This window comes from Anabrus simplex, chromosome X (genome assembly GCF_040414725.1).
Source record: "Anabrus simplex isolate iqAnaSimp1 chromosome X, ASM4041472v1, whole genome shotgun sequence".
Taxonomy (NCBI): Eukaryota; Metazoa; Arthropoda; class Insecta; order Orthoptera; family Tettigoniidae; genus Anabrus; species Anabrus simplex.
The window spans coordinates 154890438-154910462 of NC_090279.1; the positions used below are offsets into that span (position 1 = coordinate 154890438).

Genomic DNA, 20025 nt, shown 5'->3' on the forward strand with positions numbered 1-20025 from the left:
CAAGATTTATGGAAAACTTTTCACTTCATTTCTTTGCACTTTGCATTTCTGTACCAATGGAGGAACATAACAGGCTTGAAAAGTGAAAAGATTCCTAACTTTTCACTTTTCACTTTTCACTTTGCAAGTTAAATCTGAAAAGTGATGGTGGAACAAAATCTGAACTGAAAAGTGCAAAGTGAAAAGTGAAAAGTTGCAAAAGTTCGTTCGTGGAATAGGCCCCTGAACATATGGTGCTGAAAGGTGCGGGGGGCCAATTTTCCCTTCGTATAGCTCTTATCCATTTCTTCCGTCGTTCATTATCTTTAGGAAAACTGTAAATGATAAAGGGGCTTCTTAACCTATACTGCATGTTCAAGGGGAAATCAATTCGGCACTGAATATTCGCAAAAACATATTGCTTACCTGTGAAAAGTTATCCCTGGTATTTTCTTTGAAGCTCTGTTTGCACATCCATGCGCTACACAAGTCGGCATTTTAAAATCATAACACAACTTCCTTTATTTACTTCATACGTGGCGCACTGTTCACTTACTTACACTATCTGGTCTCCAATGTTTTGGTACAAACAACATGGCGGCCGCTTGTGTCCGCTGACTTCAACTCAGACGACACATTGCCATCTCTATGTTATTCTGTGCTCGGTGACCATTACGCTACCTGGCGGACAAGTTTTGCGTGGTACAACCTTGCTGCTCTTTTCATGAATATTGCTTTGACCTTTTCAATTTTGCTAAATCATCGATTGTAAGATTTTCACATATATTGTGAATCGCATACGTTACGACAGAACCTATCGCTGTGTTGAATAGTGATATTATCGTGCTGATAGAAAGATTGGTTATGCTTTTTATGTTGTAGCGTTTCCCAACATTGTATGTAACTTTGCTCCTCGCGGCGTTGGCGTTGGCAGTACTGATCGATATTTTATAACCTTATCGTCGTCGTTATATGCACGTGCGGTATTTATAGTTTTTGTTTTTGAAGAATGTCGAAAGCAGTGAGTAGATTAAAAAGTCTCAAGAAAGCTGCTGAAAAGATTCAACATGGAAATAAAATGAGGACAGACATTCCTGCAGGAATGGCGGCTGCCGGCCCTCCTTTAGGTCCTATGTTAGGCCAGGTAAACGGGATATAGTCTGTTTTTCGTCAAATATCTGTATAGATAATGTGGATAGATAGTGATAGAATCCGTATATATAACCCAAAAAATCAAATACTATCAAGAATAACCTCATGAGCTGCTTTATAATAAATTATGACATATGAAGTTAAATAAGGACTCTGGAGCAAGCGAGGAGTCATTCGATAAAATTTACCGGCGGCTCCTAGGCTTTTTATATTATTCTTCCCAGCTTAAAATATATTTGCATTTTCTAGGATGTAAAAATTCAGGAAACGTTATCCTCACGATTTTTTATCTTTCATTAAATAGGCCAATTTTTGCTACCCAAAACTACATTTTTGGGCCTAATTTTTTCCCCGAAAAGTTAAGTTCATTTAACACATATAATTCATTCCTCCCAGAAATTTTTGCAGCCACTCATGTCACTGCTGCAGTAGTGTATACTGAGGGCTACCAAGGCTATTGGTGAAGCTCAAACCTCAAATGAGAACAATGAAATCTAAAGCACATTATAATGTAAGCTTCTAGCACATTGTGCCATTTACAAAATTTTGAAAGCAATGAGAAAAAGCGTCGCACGTATTTCAGAGAGCAAGGCATCGGAGAAAGATACTGCAGCCCAGGCTTTGTGTCCTTCTGCCCTCGTCTCACCTCGCACGGCTTAATTCTGAATGCCCGATAGATGTGGGGACCGGGATGGATAGGTGTGCTAGGCTTCGGTCCGTCAGATCGCCACTGCTAACGAAGGAGATAGCTCAAAAGACTCGGAAGTTCTCTGGAAGTTTCCAAATTGTCACGTGTTTCTCATTGTATATACTTCCTCACTTCATAAATCCAACTTAATTATACAGATAACAGAGTGCTGGTATTTCACTCCATTTTGCTTCTACGTTCTTGTAGAAAGACACTGCAAGGCTACTCTTATAGGAGTAATATAGTTTTCTTTTTATAGGTTGGTCTGCTAACATGAAATGCAGTCTTTCAGGTTTAGTGTTCTCTTTGGTTGGTTGGAATCGAAACCGTGATCATGGGTCGGACACCACTACTGATCTACCAAGGAAGTTAATAAACCATTGAACGATGTGTACGACTGCTGGTAATGCTGTAAAATTCAAAATTTTAATAATAATAATAATAATGGTGCATGGCATATGTATAGGCTTGGTGGTGACCTAATGAAGATAAAATTAATGGTGAAGACGTGATAAACACCCAGTCCCCAAGCCAGGGGAATTAAGAGCATAAGGGGGTTGATTCTGAGAATTGAACCGGGCCCATCGGACCAAAGACAAGCATTCTATCCAATTTGTCACAAAGCCGGACTTTAATTTGCTAAACCTTACCCTACCATCTCTACTGATCAGGTGTTGATTATTGACAGTAGCAGGGGCCATGGCAGTAGCTTGTGAAAGAGTACTGACAGCACAGCAGGCTACTCCATTGACTGTTGGCTGAATCTCCAAACGCTTAGGGCTTGATGTTCACTAAACTAACTATCGAAAAGGGGTAACCTGAGTCTAGTGGTAGCCTACGTCTTAATCCCAGCATATGCCACTGTACTGCTGGTTTAATACCACCTCAGTACCGTACTTAATATTGTCAATTTATAATTGTAATATTCCTTTACACCATTTGACGTTATTGCTTCAGATTCGAATAAATAAATAATATATAAATATACTTAATATTGGAGGATAGAACCTTGCCACCACCCAGTAATTAAGAGTGGTTTAATGTAAGAAGTTCTAGTTGGTAGTTTTGTTGTTTTAAGACTTTCAACTGCTAAAGCATGTTTAATGCATCCTCCTCCTCTCCCTATTCACTCCCATGGAAAAATGGAATCTTAATGATATTAATAGTTTTTGTGAAGTTGTAATTGTCAGACCTCAAGGGAAAGGACATGACAGACTAGGTTCTGCACAAGGTAGCTTAGGGCAGTTGTATTCAAAGTGTGGTACGCGAACCACTAGGGGTACGCAGGGTTGTTTCAAGGTGCATGAAAATTTACCGTAGCTTCTAACTGTTTTCAGTGAGCATTTCAGAAAAGTTTTGGTTCTGGTTATTTTCAATAAAATCTTGTTTTGATTTAGTGTTTTTGTCTACCACTACACTAAATCCTTCATTCTAAAATGTGTCGGTTTGTAACTCCCATTGACTATAGTTCATTCCATGTCAAGAAAACCGTATTGCTCTCATGGCAACAGGGTTGCCATTCAACAGTATCATGGGAAAACAGTGGCATGTAAATGTATTTAAGTTTGAGGCAAAAGGTAGAAGAAACTAAACTGAAGATAATATTTATGAACTCTAGGGGATTTAGCGGGGGTTAGAGGAGCTCATTTTGATGTTTGCAGGATAACGGCAAAACAGCGGAACGTAAATTTATGAAACTCAGTTTTTAAGTTCAAGATAAAAGGGAGAAGAAAATATGCTGTAGATTAAGCACAGTTTACTGTTTACTTTGTTTCTTCATCAGCCTCATCCATAGAGTAAATAAATCACACACATAGGCTAATTAATCACACAACACTCACTCAACACAAGACAGGTCCACATTGATATAAAGACTAAAAAAGATATGCAACACATAAATAGAGGTCTTCTTTACAACAGTAATAAGCTGTCAGGACTCACTGAGTAATGGTTTACGCGTTACATGTACCAGAGCGGCACAGAAGGGAAATGAAGGAAGGCAACAAAGCAATGGTTGTTCCCGCCATTGTGCTTCCTCCCTGGGAATGTATTTATGAAACAAAAAAGCTTCAGTAGTTACTTTAATAACACTCGGGCATAAAATGCTTCATCCTTTCTTCTTTCTTTCCTAATACAATATAAAGTACATTATAATAATCCTTAATCACGAGGAATTATGGGCGTCTAGGACGGGGTGTGTTCGCTCATTATAGGTCCATAAGAGCAAGTTGGCCGTGTAGTTAGGAACGCACAGCTGTGAGCTCGTATCCGGGAGATAGTGGGTTCGAAGCCCACTGTCGGCAGCCCTGAAGGTGGTTTTCCGTGGTTTCCCATTTTCACACCAGACAAATGCTGGGGCTGTACCTTAATTAAGGCCATGGCCGCTTCCTTCCCATTCCTAGGCCTTTCCTGCCCCATCATCGCCATAAGACCTGTCTGTGTCAGTGCAACGTAAAGCAACTAACAAAAAAAAAAAATAGAACATAAGAGCAATACTGTTTTCTTAATGTGGAGTGACCTGTAGGTATGTAAATATGGTTATTGCTGGACTGAGTGGCTCAGACGTTTGTGGCTTTCTGGCTTTCTGACCCCAACTTGGCAGGTTCGATCCTGTCTCAGTCCGGTGGTATTTGAAGGTGCTCAAATACGCTAGCCTCATGTCTGTAGATTTACTGGCACGTAAAGGAACTCTTGCGGGACTAAATTCCGGCACCTCAGTGTTTCCAAAAACCGTTAAAGTAGTTAGCGGGACATAAAGCCAGTAACTATATTATTAAAAATGCTTACTCTTGCTGCATTGCTCTATTTAAATTTTTTGTCTTGAAATCCGCTCATTCGCTTCAAATGTTTTCTGTAGCAGTGCATATAGCATAAGGGTAATTGTTGCATGAATAAGTGTGCGTGCGCGCGCACGCGCGTATTGTTGCTAGGTAAAGAAAACCTCATAATTTAACTCACGAGGAAACCACATTTCTCCATCTGCTTTGTGAAGGTTTGTCACATTGCCTGAGAAGAGAACAGAATACTACATACAGTACATACAGTCCATACGTTATCATTATAGACCGTTATGCCTTTCAGCATTCAGTCTGCAAGCATCTGTGAATTTACTAAACGTCGCCACAATCCTCTATTTGCAACTTGTGCTGTGGCCTCATTTAGTTCTATACCTCTTATCTTTAAATCGTTACAAACCAAGTCTAACCATCGTCGTCTTGGTCTCCCTCTACTTCCCTTACCCTCCATAACAGAGTCCATTATTCTCCTAGGTAACCTGTCCTCGATTCGTCTCGCATGACCACACCACCGAAGCCGGTTTATGCGTACAGGTTCATCCATCGAGTTAATTCCTAACTTAGCCTTTATCTCCTCGGTCCAAGTACCCTCCTGCCATTGTTCCCACCTGTTTGTACCAGCAATCATTCTTGCTACTTTCATGTCTGTTACTTCTAACTTACGAATAAGATATCCTGAGTCCACACAGCTTTCGCTTCCGTAAAGCAAAGTTTGTCTGAAAACAGACTGATGGTCTCCAATTGGACAATCATCAAGGAATGAAAATGCCAGGAACACTTCTCCAGCCATTGCTGATCGCTCAGTTTTGGGCTGCTCCTGTTACCTTTACTCCGAAGGAGTTAACGAGGTTTCCTTTGCCCTGCAACGATATATATACAATACATTATTGTTATTATTGGAGAACAGGGTAGTGTAGTGGCTTAGCTGCTTGCCTGTCATCCCAGTGACCATGGTTTGATTTCTCTGCTGTGGTGGGATTTTCAGTTGAAAATCCTGTGGTGTCAGGAATGGCATGCAATCTTAAATCCCCGGCCACAACTGTTTCGTGCCTCAGTGCATGCAGGGAACCTGAGCAAGCAGGATAAGCTTTGGAAGTTGATGGTGATTGTGATTATTATTATAGTTAATATTATTTGGCATTCAGCTACGATCAGTTGTTATTTCTGATATATGTAGCATGCTAATTAGTTTATAATTCACTAATTCAATATATTAAAATTTTTAAACAATTAGGAATTTATCTTTATTTCCATATGAAACATGTTTTGCCTTTCATTGAAGGCATCATCAGTCACAGTACTACCTCAAGGCATAAATCAGGTACCTGATTTGTATGTAAATTATAATTTAAGAAATAATATTGACATATTACAGTAGGGATAGTCAATGAGAAAAACTATGTTCAGTGATAATATGGATACTAACATATCAGTTGTTGGCTGTAAATGATCAGTTGTGAAGGATACAGCGTCAAAATGTTAGGGTATGTCTTACAAAGGTTATATTAACCTATTTACATGGGTGCAGTCTAAGGAAAAGATACAAGTGACTGGCACCAATACGTAAGACCACAGGGTATTTCACAGTGTCTAGCAGCAGTGGTCCGTATGAAATACTGACATTACACTATCAGAAATGTTAGGAAAATAATTACTAAATATCAATAAGAAAAACAATGTTCATTACTAATATGGAGATAAAAGGAACATATTTACATGGGGACAGTCTAAGGTAAAGATACAAGTAGTCAGCACCAATGCGTAAGTCACAGGGCATTTTAACAGTGTCCAGCAGTGGTGGTCTGACAAGGAACATTGACGCTATTCTATTAGAAAAGTTAGGAAATTACAAAGCTTATATTAATATATTACACTGGGCGAGTTGGCCGTGCGGTTAGGAGCACGCAGCTGTAGGCTCTCATCCGGGAGATAGTGGGTTTGAATCCCACTGTCGTCAGCCCTGAAGATGGTTTTCCGTGGTTTCCCATTTTCACACCAGGCAAATGTTGGGGCTGTACCTTAATTAAGACCACGGCCACTTCCTTCCCATTCCTAGGCCTTTCCCGTCCCATCGTCGCCACAAGACCTATCTGTGTCAGTGCGACGTAAAGCAAAATAGCAAAAAATATATATATTACATGGGAGCAGTTTGGGGAGAAAGGATACGAGATGTCTGGCACCAATGTGCATAACTGTAATTTCTGCCATTGGTTGATGATCACAATATTGACAAGGCACTATACAGTAATATGCAGCAGTGGTTTGACCTCATTTCATATTATTTGGAATCCTAGGGAAAATACAAGTGACTGGCACCACTACGTAAGACCACAGGGTACTTAACAGTGTCTAGCAGCAGTGGTCCGACATGAAATATTGACGTTACACTATCAGAAATGTTAGGAAATAATTACTAAATTTCAATGAGAAAAACAATGTTCATTAATAATATGGAGTTAAAAGGGATTACATTAATTATTTACATTGGGGCAGTCTAAGGTAAAGATACAAGTAGTCAGCACCAATGCATAAGTCACAGGGCATTTTAACAGTGTCCAGCTGTGGGGGTCTGACAAGTAACATTGACGCTACTCTATTAGAAAAGTTAGGAAATTACAAAGCTTATATTAACATATTTACATGGGAGCAGTTTGGGGAGAAAGGATACAAAATGCCTGGCATATTTATCACTTGCAATTTCTGATATTATCACAGTATACTCGTACTTCAGGGGTACGAAGGTAAAACAATTGTATTTTAGGGGTACGCCACCAAAAAGTTTGAATACCTTTGCTGTAACAGTTAATTGTGTCCAGGTTCTGCCTAGTCAATACAGTTCAGAATGTATTATTATTTAAACTATCATTTACTTATATACAAACACATGTTTCGAGGAAACTGGTTCTCTTCTTTAGCTTGTTAGTAAAATCACAAGTATTGAACTGTGTGCTGACAAACAATGTTAAAAATTCAAATAGAGAATCTTTCATTTTATGTCCCAAATCTATGAAATATCTGTATATGATGTATTAAAATACAGCTGGTTGACTTTTGATCCATTGTATTTAAATGTGACAGTATTATGGTCAAGTACGTCATAGTTTATTATAAATAAGGTCTGTGATATTGTGATTTTACTAACAAGCTGAAGAAGAGAATTTGTTTTCTCGAAACATGTACTTGTGTTTGTATATAAGTGTGTATATAAGTAAATGATAGTTTAAATAATAATACATTCTGAATTGTATTGACTAGGCAGAACCTGAACACAATTAACTGTTATAATTAAGTCAATACGGACCATTAGTGGCCATCATGGTCAAGATAATAGACACCTTTGCTGTATACAACAGGTGCAATTTGTTTAAAATAAAGAGCTTATTTTTTTAGTGTGAACCATTTTAAAATCGTGTCATTTTGTATTATTCTGTTTCAGCGAGGAATAAATATAGCTGCTTTCTGCAAAGACTTCAATGAGAGAACCAAGGACATGAAGGAGGGCATTCCCCTGCCATGTCGAATATCAGTCAATCCTGATCGTAGCTATGAGCTAGAAATTCTTAAACCACCTGCCACCTTTTTTTTTAAACAAGCAGCTGGGATTCAGAGAGGTGCGATGGAACCAGGTGAGAAAAATTATTTCAACAAACAATAGGACCACAGTTGATAAACATTGTTATCACACCCACATGCACACATGGTATTAGGCTATTATTATATCTCCATTGCTGAAAAGCTGACAATTTCAATGGTTTTTTACCAAGCGAGTTGGCTGTGTGGTCAGGGGCACGCAGCTGTGAGCTTGCATTCAGGGAATATTGGGTTGAACCCTACTGTCGGCAGCCCTGAAGATGGTTTTCTGTAGTTTCCCATTTTCACAACAGGTAAATGTTCCTTAATTAAGGCTGCAACTGCTTGCTCCGCACTCCTAGCCTTATCTTATCCAATTGTCGCCATAAAACCTATCTGTGTCGGTGTGACGTAAAGCAACTTGTAAAAAAAAAAGTTTTAACAGTTTTTCTCACTAGATCATCTCATCATTAAGGGGTTCTTGGATTGTTTTGTGGATCATTGATCTCTATCTCTGCCTATCTTTCCACCATTTTTCATCCAAGACGTCTTGAAAGTTTGCCTCTCTCTTCGTTAGATCTTGTTCAGTTTGTTTTCTCTATCATTTCATGGGTCTACCTTTTCGTCTTTTTCCCTCCAAACTTCAGTCCAAGCATTGACTTCAGGATCCTCGTTCTCCTAATTTTTTCACTGCCCATACAATCTCAGTCTCAATCATTCTTCTCTTTCCTGTTCTGCATACCATACTTACTTGTATAAACCTCCTCCTTTAAAAAAAATTATCATGAGGGAGAAAATTTGTGCATGTGTACTAATCCTCCTTCCTAGATTTGTGTCATAGATGTATTTATTATACGAAGACACTTTTTTGCTTAAGGAACATTCTTGACTTAAATTAGGGAAACTCCTTTTCTTGATTGGGAACAATCATTGAGCTGGAATCTGTCATTTCCAACAGCTAAGTAATACCATATTTACGCGAATAACCTCCGCACCCTAATTTTAGGAAAGATCATTTTGAAAAAAAAATTAAATGAACTAAAATTCCTTCCATCGAAAGAGTAACGTAGGCATAAACAAACATTTCGTATCACTTTGTGAGGTTCACGTGGTCTTTACGCAAATATGAACGTGTAAATGTATGGATATAGCTGGGTTGTGTGAACATATTTGAGATGATAAAAATACATTATCACTGCTGTAAAATACATTTGCCATGAAAATTAGCAAGCAGGCCTAGGTATTTCATTAATCTGAACTTGCCGCTCGATTCCCTGTAGCCTAGATCAGAAGATTCGTTGTCTCTTGCATCACTAGAATCCTCTCCTAAATTACTTACAAATTTTACACACTCCACATCTAAAACACTTTTCACATGCGGTCTCTTTTTACTCGGATATTAACACGACCGGTGTTGGATAATTCTTTTCGTAAAATGTAAACACTTGAAACAGACACACCAGCGAACACTGATGTTAGGTTTGCGATACCATGAAACCTCATTAATTCGAACTCTTTGGGACGCAAAAGTCGGACTTCAAATTACGTAATTTCGTATTTTAACCACCAACTCGTGTTTCAGAAATGCCAACCCTTACTGCGTCACAAAATATTCAAGACCCGTTACTGCATGCAACTAACAGTGATTCACAGTTTAAACCTTTCAAGCGACGTAAAGCCCCTAGCAAAAAAAAAATTAAAAAAAATAAACCTTTCAAATGCCATGGAAAGAAAAAAAAATAATTGGAAATGTATCCAACAAGGTGCATTTACAGTATTCAAATAATGCACTTGGTAACTCAGTGACAAACATAACCTCACAAAACGGGAGAAAAAGAAGAAATATGATTCAAAGACGAGGACAAATTATGCTGGCTCCCCTGTGCAAGTGCTTTATTTTTTGGATTACTGTACTGTTTGCATTTTAAAATGCCGTATACTTGCACAGAAAGTGCCCAACACTCTTAAAACATTGTGCCTTATCATCGAGCTTTCTTATGACAAGGGGAGGAAGTCTTTCGCTTCCGTTTGCATTGCAATACAGTGCAGTGACTCCATCTCCTTAAAAAAAAGTCTGTTTTGGCTAGGCTTAAGAAAATGCTGTTTCATTGGCATGGACAGTATTGTTCGGTGTGTATGAATTGATTATAATTATGAGCCATGCTTTTTCGCCAACTGTTGGCATCGCCAGTGTTCGCGGATTCTGCTTCTCCTCACATTGCCTGTTGCGTGTTATTGTGACGGTCCTTAAAACACTGAATACAAAAGGATTACGATTTCACTCGAACTGAGCAACTATGAAACACACTGTCGACACACAAAAGTAAAAGAAAATGCGGAAAGCTATCTCTGCACGTTCTGGAAGACGCATTCTGTCGTGACACGGAGACATTTTGAATTTAAATTACAGCGCACTCTCGATAATTCACGGTAATTAATGCACGCACTTCCGCGAATTATCTGCAGTCATTTTTTTTAGCCTGGTAAAACAAAACCATAGGTTAAAATAATGAAATGTATTTTATGAACAAGCAGAAAATAATTTTAACACTTCACATCGTGCTGAAAGACACACTAGAGAAAAATTACAAAATGCCACGTGGATTTTGCCAACATTCGTATCTAACAAAAAAAATCGGTCATCACTTTTTGTTTCTTAGACGATTGTTCATTTTTTCGAATTTTGGATTGTACCTTTCTCAAGAAAACAATATCTCAAAAAAATTCATCTCTATTTTCTATGTAAGAGATAAGTGTGTCTATAGAGACACTAGGTTGGCTGTGGGGAAACTTTCGGAGTTTCCATTGCATCACTCCCGCACTCAATATCATCTAAATCTGCGTCTTCCTCACCAACCGTCAAATTCCGTACAATATCCTCCTCACTTTCATGTATGAAACCATAATCGTCCTTATCGACGTCTAACCACTCAATAATGTCACTTTCTTCTGCATGTTTGCATTTATCCAGGTTTTTCAGTAATGATATCATCGTAGCGAGACCACGTTGCCCATTCGAAATATCATCGTCACTGAAGCCGGCAAATGTTCTTCACCTAGAAGATTTCCATGATCGTGCAAGCGTAGTAGCGGTAATTTTGTCCCATGACTTATTGACTGCATGAAGAGCATCCAACAAAATGAAGTCCTTCCAGAATGTTGGAATATCGATGCCTTCCTCAACCAATTGCTATAACAGAGATGACCTGTAGTTCTTCTTTAAAGCAGCAATAACGCCTTGATCCATTGGTTGGAGGATAGAAGTTACATTAGGGGGAAGGTATTTCACGTACATATAACCTTTAAGTTCACTTTCGTGTGGATGAGAAGGCGCATTGTCAATCAAGAGCACTGCTTTGATTGGCAGAGTAGTGAGACCCTCAATAACGTGGATTAAAAAGTGCGTAACATCTGTAATGAGAAAAAGAACTATGAGTGGATGAAAAACAAGTCAAAATATTGTGCGAAAAGAAAACTCAATCGACTTACTTGTAATAAAAAATGTTGTCTCGGGTGAAAGGACCTTGTCAGTCTCAAGTCACATTGAAAACTAAGCTTGTGTGTGGCTTACCGTGTGTCTGTGCTGATGCGGTTGGGTGGGGAAGAGGAGAGGGAGGGGCGAACGGGAAGGGATGAAGTGAGTCACGGGAGGGGGATGTTGAGGGAAGGGCAGGTCTTGTTCTAGAATGTCAGTAGTGAAACTCGTTTTTATTAATAAATTGTTCACAGATGAGCAGGACAAAGGTTTCCCAGTAATACATTTTTCTTCTCGTTGAATTCATTTAGGTTGTGCACGGGATTGTTATATTGGTCAATATCTATATAAATATTCTCCAGTATAGTGTTTCATTTTAATAGTCAGCAAGTTTTATTTGTCAATCAAGAACGACCTATCAGATGAGAGGACTTTGTACCTCAATTTGTTTTTGTGTTATGTAATAATTGTTCTGCTACTTAAGATGGCCTTGAGAAACATCTATAGACTTTGTTATCTAACAGATGATTTGATTTGTATTGATAAGGAGGATTTTATAAATACCTTTATTTGTAAAGTGATAACCGTCAATACAGAATGAGAGTTATAACTTGCAAAGAGTGAAACCTTGTTAAGACGTTTCTGCAGTGGACAAAGAAAAAAACCGTGTTAAGCGATAAAACGTACTAATGAATATACGAATATAAACTATCCAACAGGGATACGGAGGGCATTTTACGCCTTGTGTCCGTGGGTACAGTGAAAACTATAGGCCTATCTACCATTTCTAAAGATGAGAGGAAAGTATTAAAAGGTGTGTAAAACACGAGAGAACCTATATGGAAACTTTTTTTGCTGTGGATTATAAAATAACAAGTACTGGTACACTGAAAGGTGTGAAAAACACCAGACAACAAATGAGAAAACGTGTGCACAAGGGCCAACAAAAATATCGAAGTATTATTGGAGATCACACTCTTTCTAAAACAAATGTTAGTGGGAACATTTTATTTCGGAGCAGTGGATTATTAAACATTATTTTCTGGTCACACTGTTAGACGATGAATTGGAGGTTACACTCAACATGTGCAACTGCGAGGAATGACTTTGGCCGCCATTTTGAATCGAACAAATCTTTGACCAACTTGAGTGATCGAGTTGAAACTCGAAGGTGTGAGTTTCAACATTCGCAACCTTTGTGCGCTTATGCCAGTCCACTTTCTGATAAATTTTAATTTTGTCTTCATTATTAAGGAATTTTACAACATTTTCCATATCCATAACTAGGCTATCACAAAACAAATACCCTGTTCACCACGCTGGTCAATTTCACTTGATTATGTTCCTAATCCAGATATAGGCTACCGTATCACACAACGAATATTAGCTACACTTCACTGTATACTCAACAGAAAATACATTTCTACTTTCTGAATGGAATGCAACCACAAACAGGCTCACTCTGCTATTCAGCAATCTCGCTGCTAACCGGCAAGCAAAACTGAACATTCCTGAGGCTAGGCTTGCTCCCCAAAGGTGCAACTTATCCTTTGAAGTTCAGAAGGGATGACAAATAAGGTAACATTTTCAGGTTTAGGGAAAATGTAATTGTACTAAGCGGTAATAGCGAAAATTTGTGACGTTGATAAGTGAGGTATTTTTATATAGATAGATTTAATACAATGAGAACCTGAACTTCGAATTTCCGACGCGCAAACCGGGCAAACGTGTTAATGAGGAACACACTAACGAGGTTTCACTGTATATATTTTCACACGATCATCAGCACATGTACTGTGTGTGACCACAAAGATACTGAATTTTTTGGGGGGGTGGAGGGACTATTCATATGTACAAATAAAAAAATGGCTTGAACTTATACTTTCCAGAATGCAACACATTCATAGGGGTTATCAGATGTAGTGGCCTAGATTAACATTTGTGAAATATAAAGGTGGGGGTGCAGAATGCTTAACGAGTCTTTGATGATGAGTGATGTTGAGTGTATTTCTGGGGATACCTAACCCTTTCAAGATATTCCAGGTATATTTTGTAGTACCTCACTTGCTACCAAATAACAATCCTTTAAATGCCAGTACTCAAGTCGGATGTTGTAATGCAATAAGCCATGAATTCTGTGGTAAAATAACTATTTCAGAGTGTCCAGAAGAGCTAGTTTTCAATCGAAAAACTCTTTAGAAAATACCTGGTTTTTATTGTGGTAGTATTAAAAGTGTTTTAGAACATAATAGGTTGGAACTTTAATAGTGGCAACTATTTATTTACTACTAAGACAGAAGTGATACCTGTGTGAAACATTTACAGTCCTTCAGTGTAGTCACCAGCATTGTCTACAATTCGTTGCCAGCAGTGTGGAAATTGTAGAATCCCTGTAGCAGTGTCTATTCTGTTGATGTCTCTGATGGAGCGATCTCTTCATGCAGAATATCAGGAACATACCGGAAGCAAATGCCACGAAGTTGTTCCTTCATTTTTGGGATCAAGAAATAATTGCAGGGGCTAAGTCCAGTGAATATGGTGGAAAAGTACTTCTCGAACCCAGTGACCGTACAAATGGACTCTCAGGGTGTAACACATGTGTCTGCGAATTATCCTGCAACTTGATGGGAGGATTCTGCAGGAAGTGTTGCCGCTTTTTTTGCAACGCTGGTCTCGTGTGATGCTCCACAAAATTACGGAAATACTGTGCATTAACAGTCTGTCATTGCAGTGCGACATGTGTTAGATAATACCATTGCAGTCGTAAACAGGAATTGCTGTTACTTTCATATTCGTAGGGGTCTGACAACTTTTGTTTTGTGTGGTGACTCATAATGATGTTGGATTGGCATGTAGGTTCAGGTTCGTACGATCTCTCCTACTTCTCATCAAGCGCAGTAATATGGCGTAAAAAAACATCTTCCCGAACATAGCGCTCCAAGTGAGTTTGAGCGGCATTGTACTGTAACCATCGCTGTGCTTCCGTTAGTTTATTGGGAACCTACTGATTTGCAATTTTCCACATTATCAGGTGCTTCTTTAGAAGAATGGGTCCACCTATTCAGAATATGCACACAGTCGTATGCGATAACTCATCTCGTGACACCTCACAAATCATCTGATGTCGCTTTTTGTCTAATAGCATGGCAAGAACCCGCACTTTCTCCTCATTGACACTAAGGTGACCCGACTGATCCATGTCCGCCACGCTTCCATGACCCTCATTGATAACTCTGACCCACCTTGCCACTGTTCTGTATGGTAATGCCATTTCACCACATGCTTCACAAAGACCTTAGTGACATTGTCTTACTGTGCGGCCACTTTGAATTTTAAGCCAACATCACTGTTCCTCTTTCGTAAACGTGGCAAATGCACAACACTCAACAGGTTAGAGCGACAACTCACACAAGACTCACTGCTCGCCACAGCATTGTTTGCATGTCAGTTGGTGGGCAATTCATTTTACAGTGTTGTAGGTTGGAGATAGAGTAACATCTGGTAGAAGTGGCAATAACTAATTCTGTTTCATTTTGTGTCCACAGTAGTGTTGCCACTATTAAAGTTCCAACCCATGTATTAACATTATAAGATTTCCTAATGAGATAAACAATATATTTGCTTTTGTCAACAACTATGGTTTACTTGTTGTTCCAGGTAAAGAAGTTGCCGGGAAAATTACCCTGAAACATTTGTACGAAATAGCTAAAATCAAATCAGAAGATTCAACTTTAGAATGCAAATCTTTAGAAGAGATTTGTAAGATGCTAGTGGGTGTAGCACATTCTTGTGGTATCGAAATAGTGAGAGACTTAGATGCTGTGGAATACGGACAGTTTTTGGAAGAGAGGAAGTTAGTCATTGAAGAACAAAAGAAATTACTGCAGGAAAAGAAAGAAGCTCGAATGTTGCGGACAGGATAGTTAAAAATTGTGCAGAATTTTGTAGACCTTACTAGTTACAACACTATCTCATAAGTTAGTTGGTTTATCAGTGAATTTTACTTGATACATAGCTCATGTCATGTGTTCTGTTTGGAATCTGACTGAAATTTGACTTTGTTATGAAGTTTGCCCAATCTGTTGCTTTACTATATCTTTGTGGATGGGGGAAGTAGAGATTCAAATACCCATCATGCCAATCCCATTTTCTCTCCTATGTTTCTTTAGAAATCAAAAGCAAACTCATCTGTGTACAACTCATGAAGGCCATTGGAGGAATACTACAGTAGTGTACAAATTAATCTGAACACAGTCATTTCTAAGACAATTTATAACTAATGTTGGCAGAATTGTGTGTTCCTACTAAGTACTGTTCCTGATGCCAACCAAATTGCAATTTAAGTGTATGGCAACATTGGAAATCCTCAGCCTGTTTTCCAGTCATTCGACTGGATCAGGAATGGAATGAATGAAGCTCTCATCTAGCGGCAAGGATAGGAATTGTGCCAGTTGCTGAAGCCTATTGTACTCCTCTGGATGAAATGATATTGGAGAGTGTTGCTGGAAAGAAAGGTGACAGAGAAAACCGGAGTACCCAGAGAAAAACCTGTCCTGCCTCCATTTTGTCCAGCACAAATCTCACATGGAGTGACCGGGATTTGAACCACGGAACCCAGTGGTGAGAGGCCTGAGCCATGGAGGCTCTTGTATGGCAACATTATTGGATACTGTTTATGGCACATTCCTGGTAAGGTCGTATACGTTTTCAGTATTGTGTCGTGTTTTGTACTGCAAATTGGTAACGGTTACTACCCTGTGGAAACGTTAAAAAATGATAATATTAGCTGATCATACCTGTAGGACACAAAGACAGATTTCTTCACAGTGTGGTGGTGGTGGTGGTGTGGCTACGGTAGGTTCAAATTTGAAGCTGTGCCGATAAACCAGGTCCTTTTTATCGCTGAAGGAAGGAAAGACTTAAGTCAGACTGGGTGAAAACCTTCAGTGTCACTCTGCAGTAAGAACACAAATAACAATATTAGAGATAAACAGTCCCTTCTATGTCAAAAACAATAGCCCTCACTTTACGTAAAAGAATAATGAAATCCTATGTTTGGTCTGTTGTGCTGTATTGTTCTGAGACCTGGACGTTAACCAAGAGTGATATTAAGAGGCTAGAAGCCTTTGAGATGTGGTGTTGACGTCAACTGCAGCAGATAAGTTTGGTGGAGAAGAAGATCAGCACTGAGGTATTGAACATTGTCCAAGAAAAGAGGCAGCTGTTGAGTCAGATTAGGAAGGGACACCTTCCTTGGATGGCACATAGGCTTTGACATAGGAATATGTTGATGGAAATTTTGGAAGGTAAAATACCAGGGAAATGCTGTCATGGAAAACCAAGAAAGACGTTCATGATGACATTTTTTGTGAACTCGGGATGCAGGTGCTGTGCAGAGGCAAAACGTACTGCACAGGATCGACCCAGTTGGAGAAGATTCATCGCAGGGGCAAACCAGTCAGACTGAATTACTCAAAGAAGAAAGGCGAAACATTCATGTTACAAAAGTTCGCCACAGACAGTTGGAGGCAGGAAGAAGAGTGCACAGATCAGCAAAGAAGCATTTTCTGATGGATGCTATGTGCAAAAAGCAATTGATATGGGCTAAAATACATGACTCGTCAGTCAAAGATTGGAACAAAGTCATATTTTCAGAGGAAAGCCATGTCGAAGTTTGTCTTAAGTGTGTTCCTTATGTGCGCGAACAAATATAGAAAACGTCACCGGCCTGTATTCAATTAGCACACAAACATCCTCCAAATGTGATGTTCTGGGGATGTTTTGCCTCGAAGGGGCCAGGACCTTTAGTCCACGTTAAGGGTGTGGTGAACAGTGATCAGTACATAGAAATCTTTCCAATGAGGGTAGTGCCTGAGTTAACAAAACCTCTCTCCATATGGTGAAAATGTTTTTCAACAAGATCTTGCACCATGCCACACATCCAGATAAGATCAACAAAGTTGTTGAAGGCAAACACTTCGAATTGCTCCCTTGGCCCAGCAACTCATACGATATCAAACCCATCAAAAATTTGTGGGGTCACGTATAAGAAGAGAATGGTGAAATTGGATAGATCAGTGAAAGTGAGCGCATGTTTGCTTATCAAGGTGTGGTTTCACAATGAAGGGATCAAGAATCACCATCATCTTCCTTCCATGTGTCCCATTACGGTCTTGCATTTTTTTTTTATTGCAAGACTTGAAAGCGATCAAATGTCCATCTGATGAGTTGCTAGCCTGAAGAAAGGGGTCAAAAATATTTGCAAAAAGTTGGTGGAATCCATGCCAAAACATGTCACTACTGTTTTTCAGTAGTTTTTATGACTTTTGTTACGAGAACACTTTTATGTATCTTGTTCAGATTAATTTGCATGCTACTGTACATATAAACTTGGCACTGTGGTGTGTTTGGCAAGAAGAGAAACCCTTTCTGCTCTTCTTTTTAAGTGGTTATCTTTTGATGGGTGAGTGAAAGGGAACAGAAAACCCATAGTTCCAAAATTTGGTAAACAACACTGCTCAAATGCTGCTAGGATGCATATGAATCTGACATGGTCAGCATAGTTTTCTAAGAACTAATGGAAAGGAACAAGCTAGTGCAAATCAAATCGTATTTAGAAAGACGGGAGTATCAAAAGAATGTGTGAGGAGAGGGAGAAATAGAAAAAAACTTGATTTGTTCTTTTCCATCACTTACTACTGTCATGCTAAAAATAATGAGATAGGGGTCTAAGCTCAGCCACTTGCGGCAACTTGTTGTGGCATCGATTCCACAAGCGGAAGAAACACCTGTGGAGAGATGACATTTGGATAGCTACCCACAGTTTCCCATTGGGTTGTTCGTTTGTAATGAATGAGGAGTCTGGAAAAGGTTGGTCATAAATTAGTGGATAGGTCCTTTAGTTTAATATTGTCACTGATCAGCCATTTCATTGTCTGGTAGAGCGTCCAGTCCCGAGCAAGCCAGTTAAATGGGCAACATAAATCTGGACACCATAATAAATCAAGTTATGAGGCTTCATTCAGATGCACGCCACAGTACACAAGATTGATGATCAGTATATCTTTCCACCAAAATATGAAGGAACATCAATCAGCCTGCTAAGGAACACAAGATAATTTTTCCTTAACTTTTATAAAGTTAGGAAAAAGTATTTTATTTTTTCTACTCATTTTGAGCGTTAATCAAAATGAAAGGTGATGAGGCTGAGTTTGATTGTGAAATATATATGATATGTCATTTGTAACTAACATAATACTGTATTAAATTAATTTGCTTTCATGTTAGTAAATTACTACAAGTTGTATATATATTTATCTTTTCCTCCATCATTCTTGAGCTTTGTGACCCCACTGGCTGAGTATCAGATTCTTAGAGCTTTGATGTAGCATTCCCATCCTACGTTAACCTCAGATTTCCTTAGGCACGCTGAACTGGTAACTTGGTGGTTGCCTTCACTTATTCCATCTCTAAGAGGCCACGATGATTCCTTCTGGTCTGTTGCCTTCATACTTCCCTTCCATGATAAGATGTGCCAGCTCTCCTGATTTAAGCAGAAGGCTCCCGATTTTTCATCGTTCTTCCCATTTGCCAGGACCGATCCCCCGATTTTCAGAACAGTTTCAGTAATTTTCCTATTATTTTAAACTCCCGGATGTTTCCTCGTTCTATCGATATATGGCTGAGTATGGCTGGTCAATAGTAATTCTAATAATCACAACCGGATGGCAGTATGGGGCCAGCCATGTGCTCCTCTTTGGTCTGTAATACAGTCAAATACTCAAATAGCTTAATAATAGGAAGTGGAAGTCGCAAGCGAGTAACCTGACCTCAGAAGTAGCATGCCGTAGACATCTACCCAGGGCAGGACCTGCATAAGTGCTTGTGTTACGTCACATAGTAGTGCTTCTTGGTTGTTTGTCTTAATATTTGTTTTGGCCCCAAAAAAAAAAGAAAAAAATGATGCAGTGTTTTAAAGAGCTTATAGGGAAGAGTTTCAGTGAATCCAGGAAGGGACCTACGTTCACATTATGTACAATATATAGGTGTGATTTTTCAGTCATGCATGGCGGGAAGTGCGATATACTCAAACATGTGCAAACGAAAAACATAAGGAGAGTGTTCAGTGTGTAGAAAGAAACCAGAAACTGAACTTTTCATGTAAAAACCGAGATGTAAATCCTGTGTTGAATGGCGAGACTTTATTTGTCATTTATCGTAGAACTTAACCTGCCTGTAAATTGTGCCGGCCATGCAGGGCCTTTGTTTTGCAAATCGCTAAATGATATGGGTGTGCTAGAATGAAAACAGCGGCTATCATTACAGAAATGTACATGGAAGAAAGAGCGAAAATTGTATCACATTTG

The 20025-nt window shown here is 39.0% G+C and overlaps 1 protein-coding gene across 1 annotated transcript; it reads left to right on the top strand.

Annotated features, from left to right (window-relative positions):
* The first annotated feature begins 793 nt into the window (after nucleotides 1-793).
* On the top strand, nucleotides 794-15737 carry mRpL11 (mitochondrial ribosomal protein L11). Its single transcript, XM_067158654.2, has 3 exons — nucleotides 794-1123; nucleotides 8051-8240; nucleotides 15317-15737. The coding sequence occupies exons 1-3, from the start codon at nucleotides 989-991 to the stop codon at nucleotides 15580-15582; spliced, it is 591 nt and encodes a 196-aa protein (XP_067014755.1). The 5' UTR covers nucleotides 794-988; the 3' UTR covers nucleotides 15583-15737.
* Nucleotides 15738-20025: the final 4288 nt, after the last annotated feature.

Coding starts and splice junctions, on each gene's coding strand:
- mRpL11 (XM_067158654.2), top strand. CDS start 989: ATGTCGAAAGCAGTGAGTAGATTAAAAAGTCTCAAGAAAGCTGCTGAA. Junction 1,124..8,050: donor TAGGTCCTATGTTAGGCCAG/GTAAACGGGATA, acceptor ATTCTGTTTCAG/CGAGGAATAAATATAGCTGC. Junction 8,241..15,316: donor GAGAGGTGCGATGGAACCAG/GTGAGAAAAATT, acceptor TTGTTGTTCCAG/GTAAAGAAGTTGCCGGGAAA.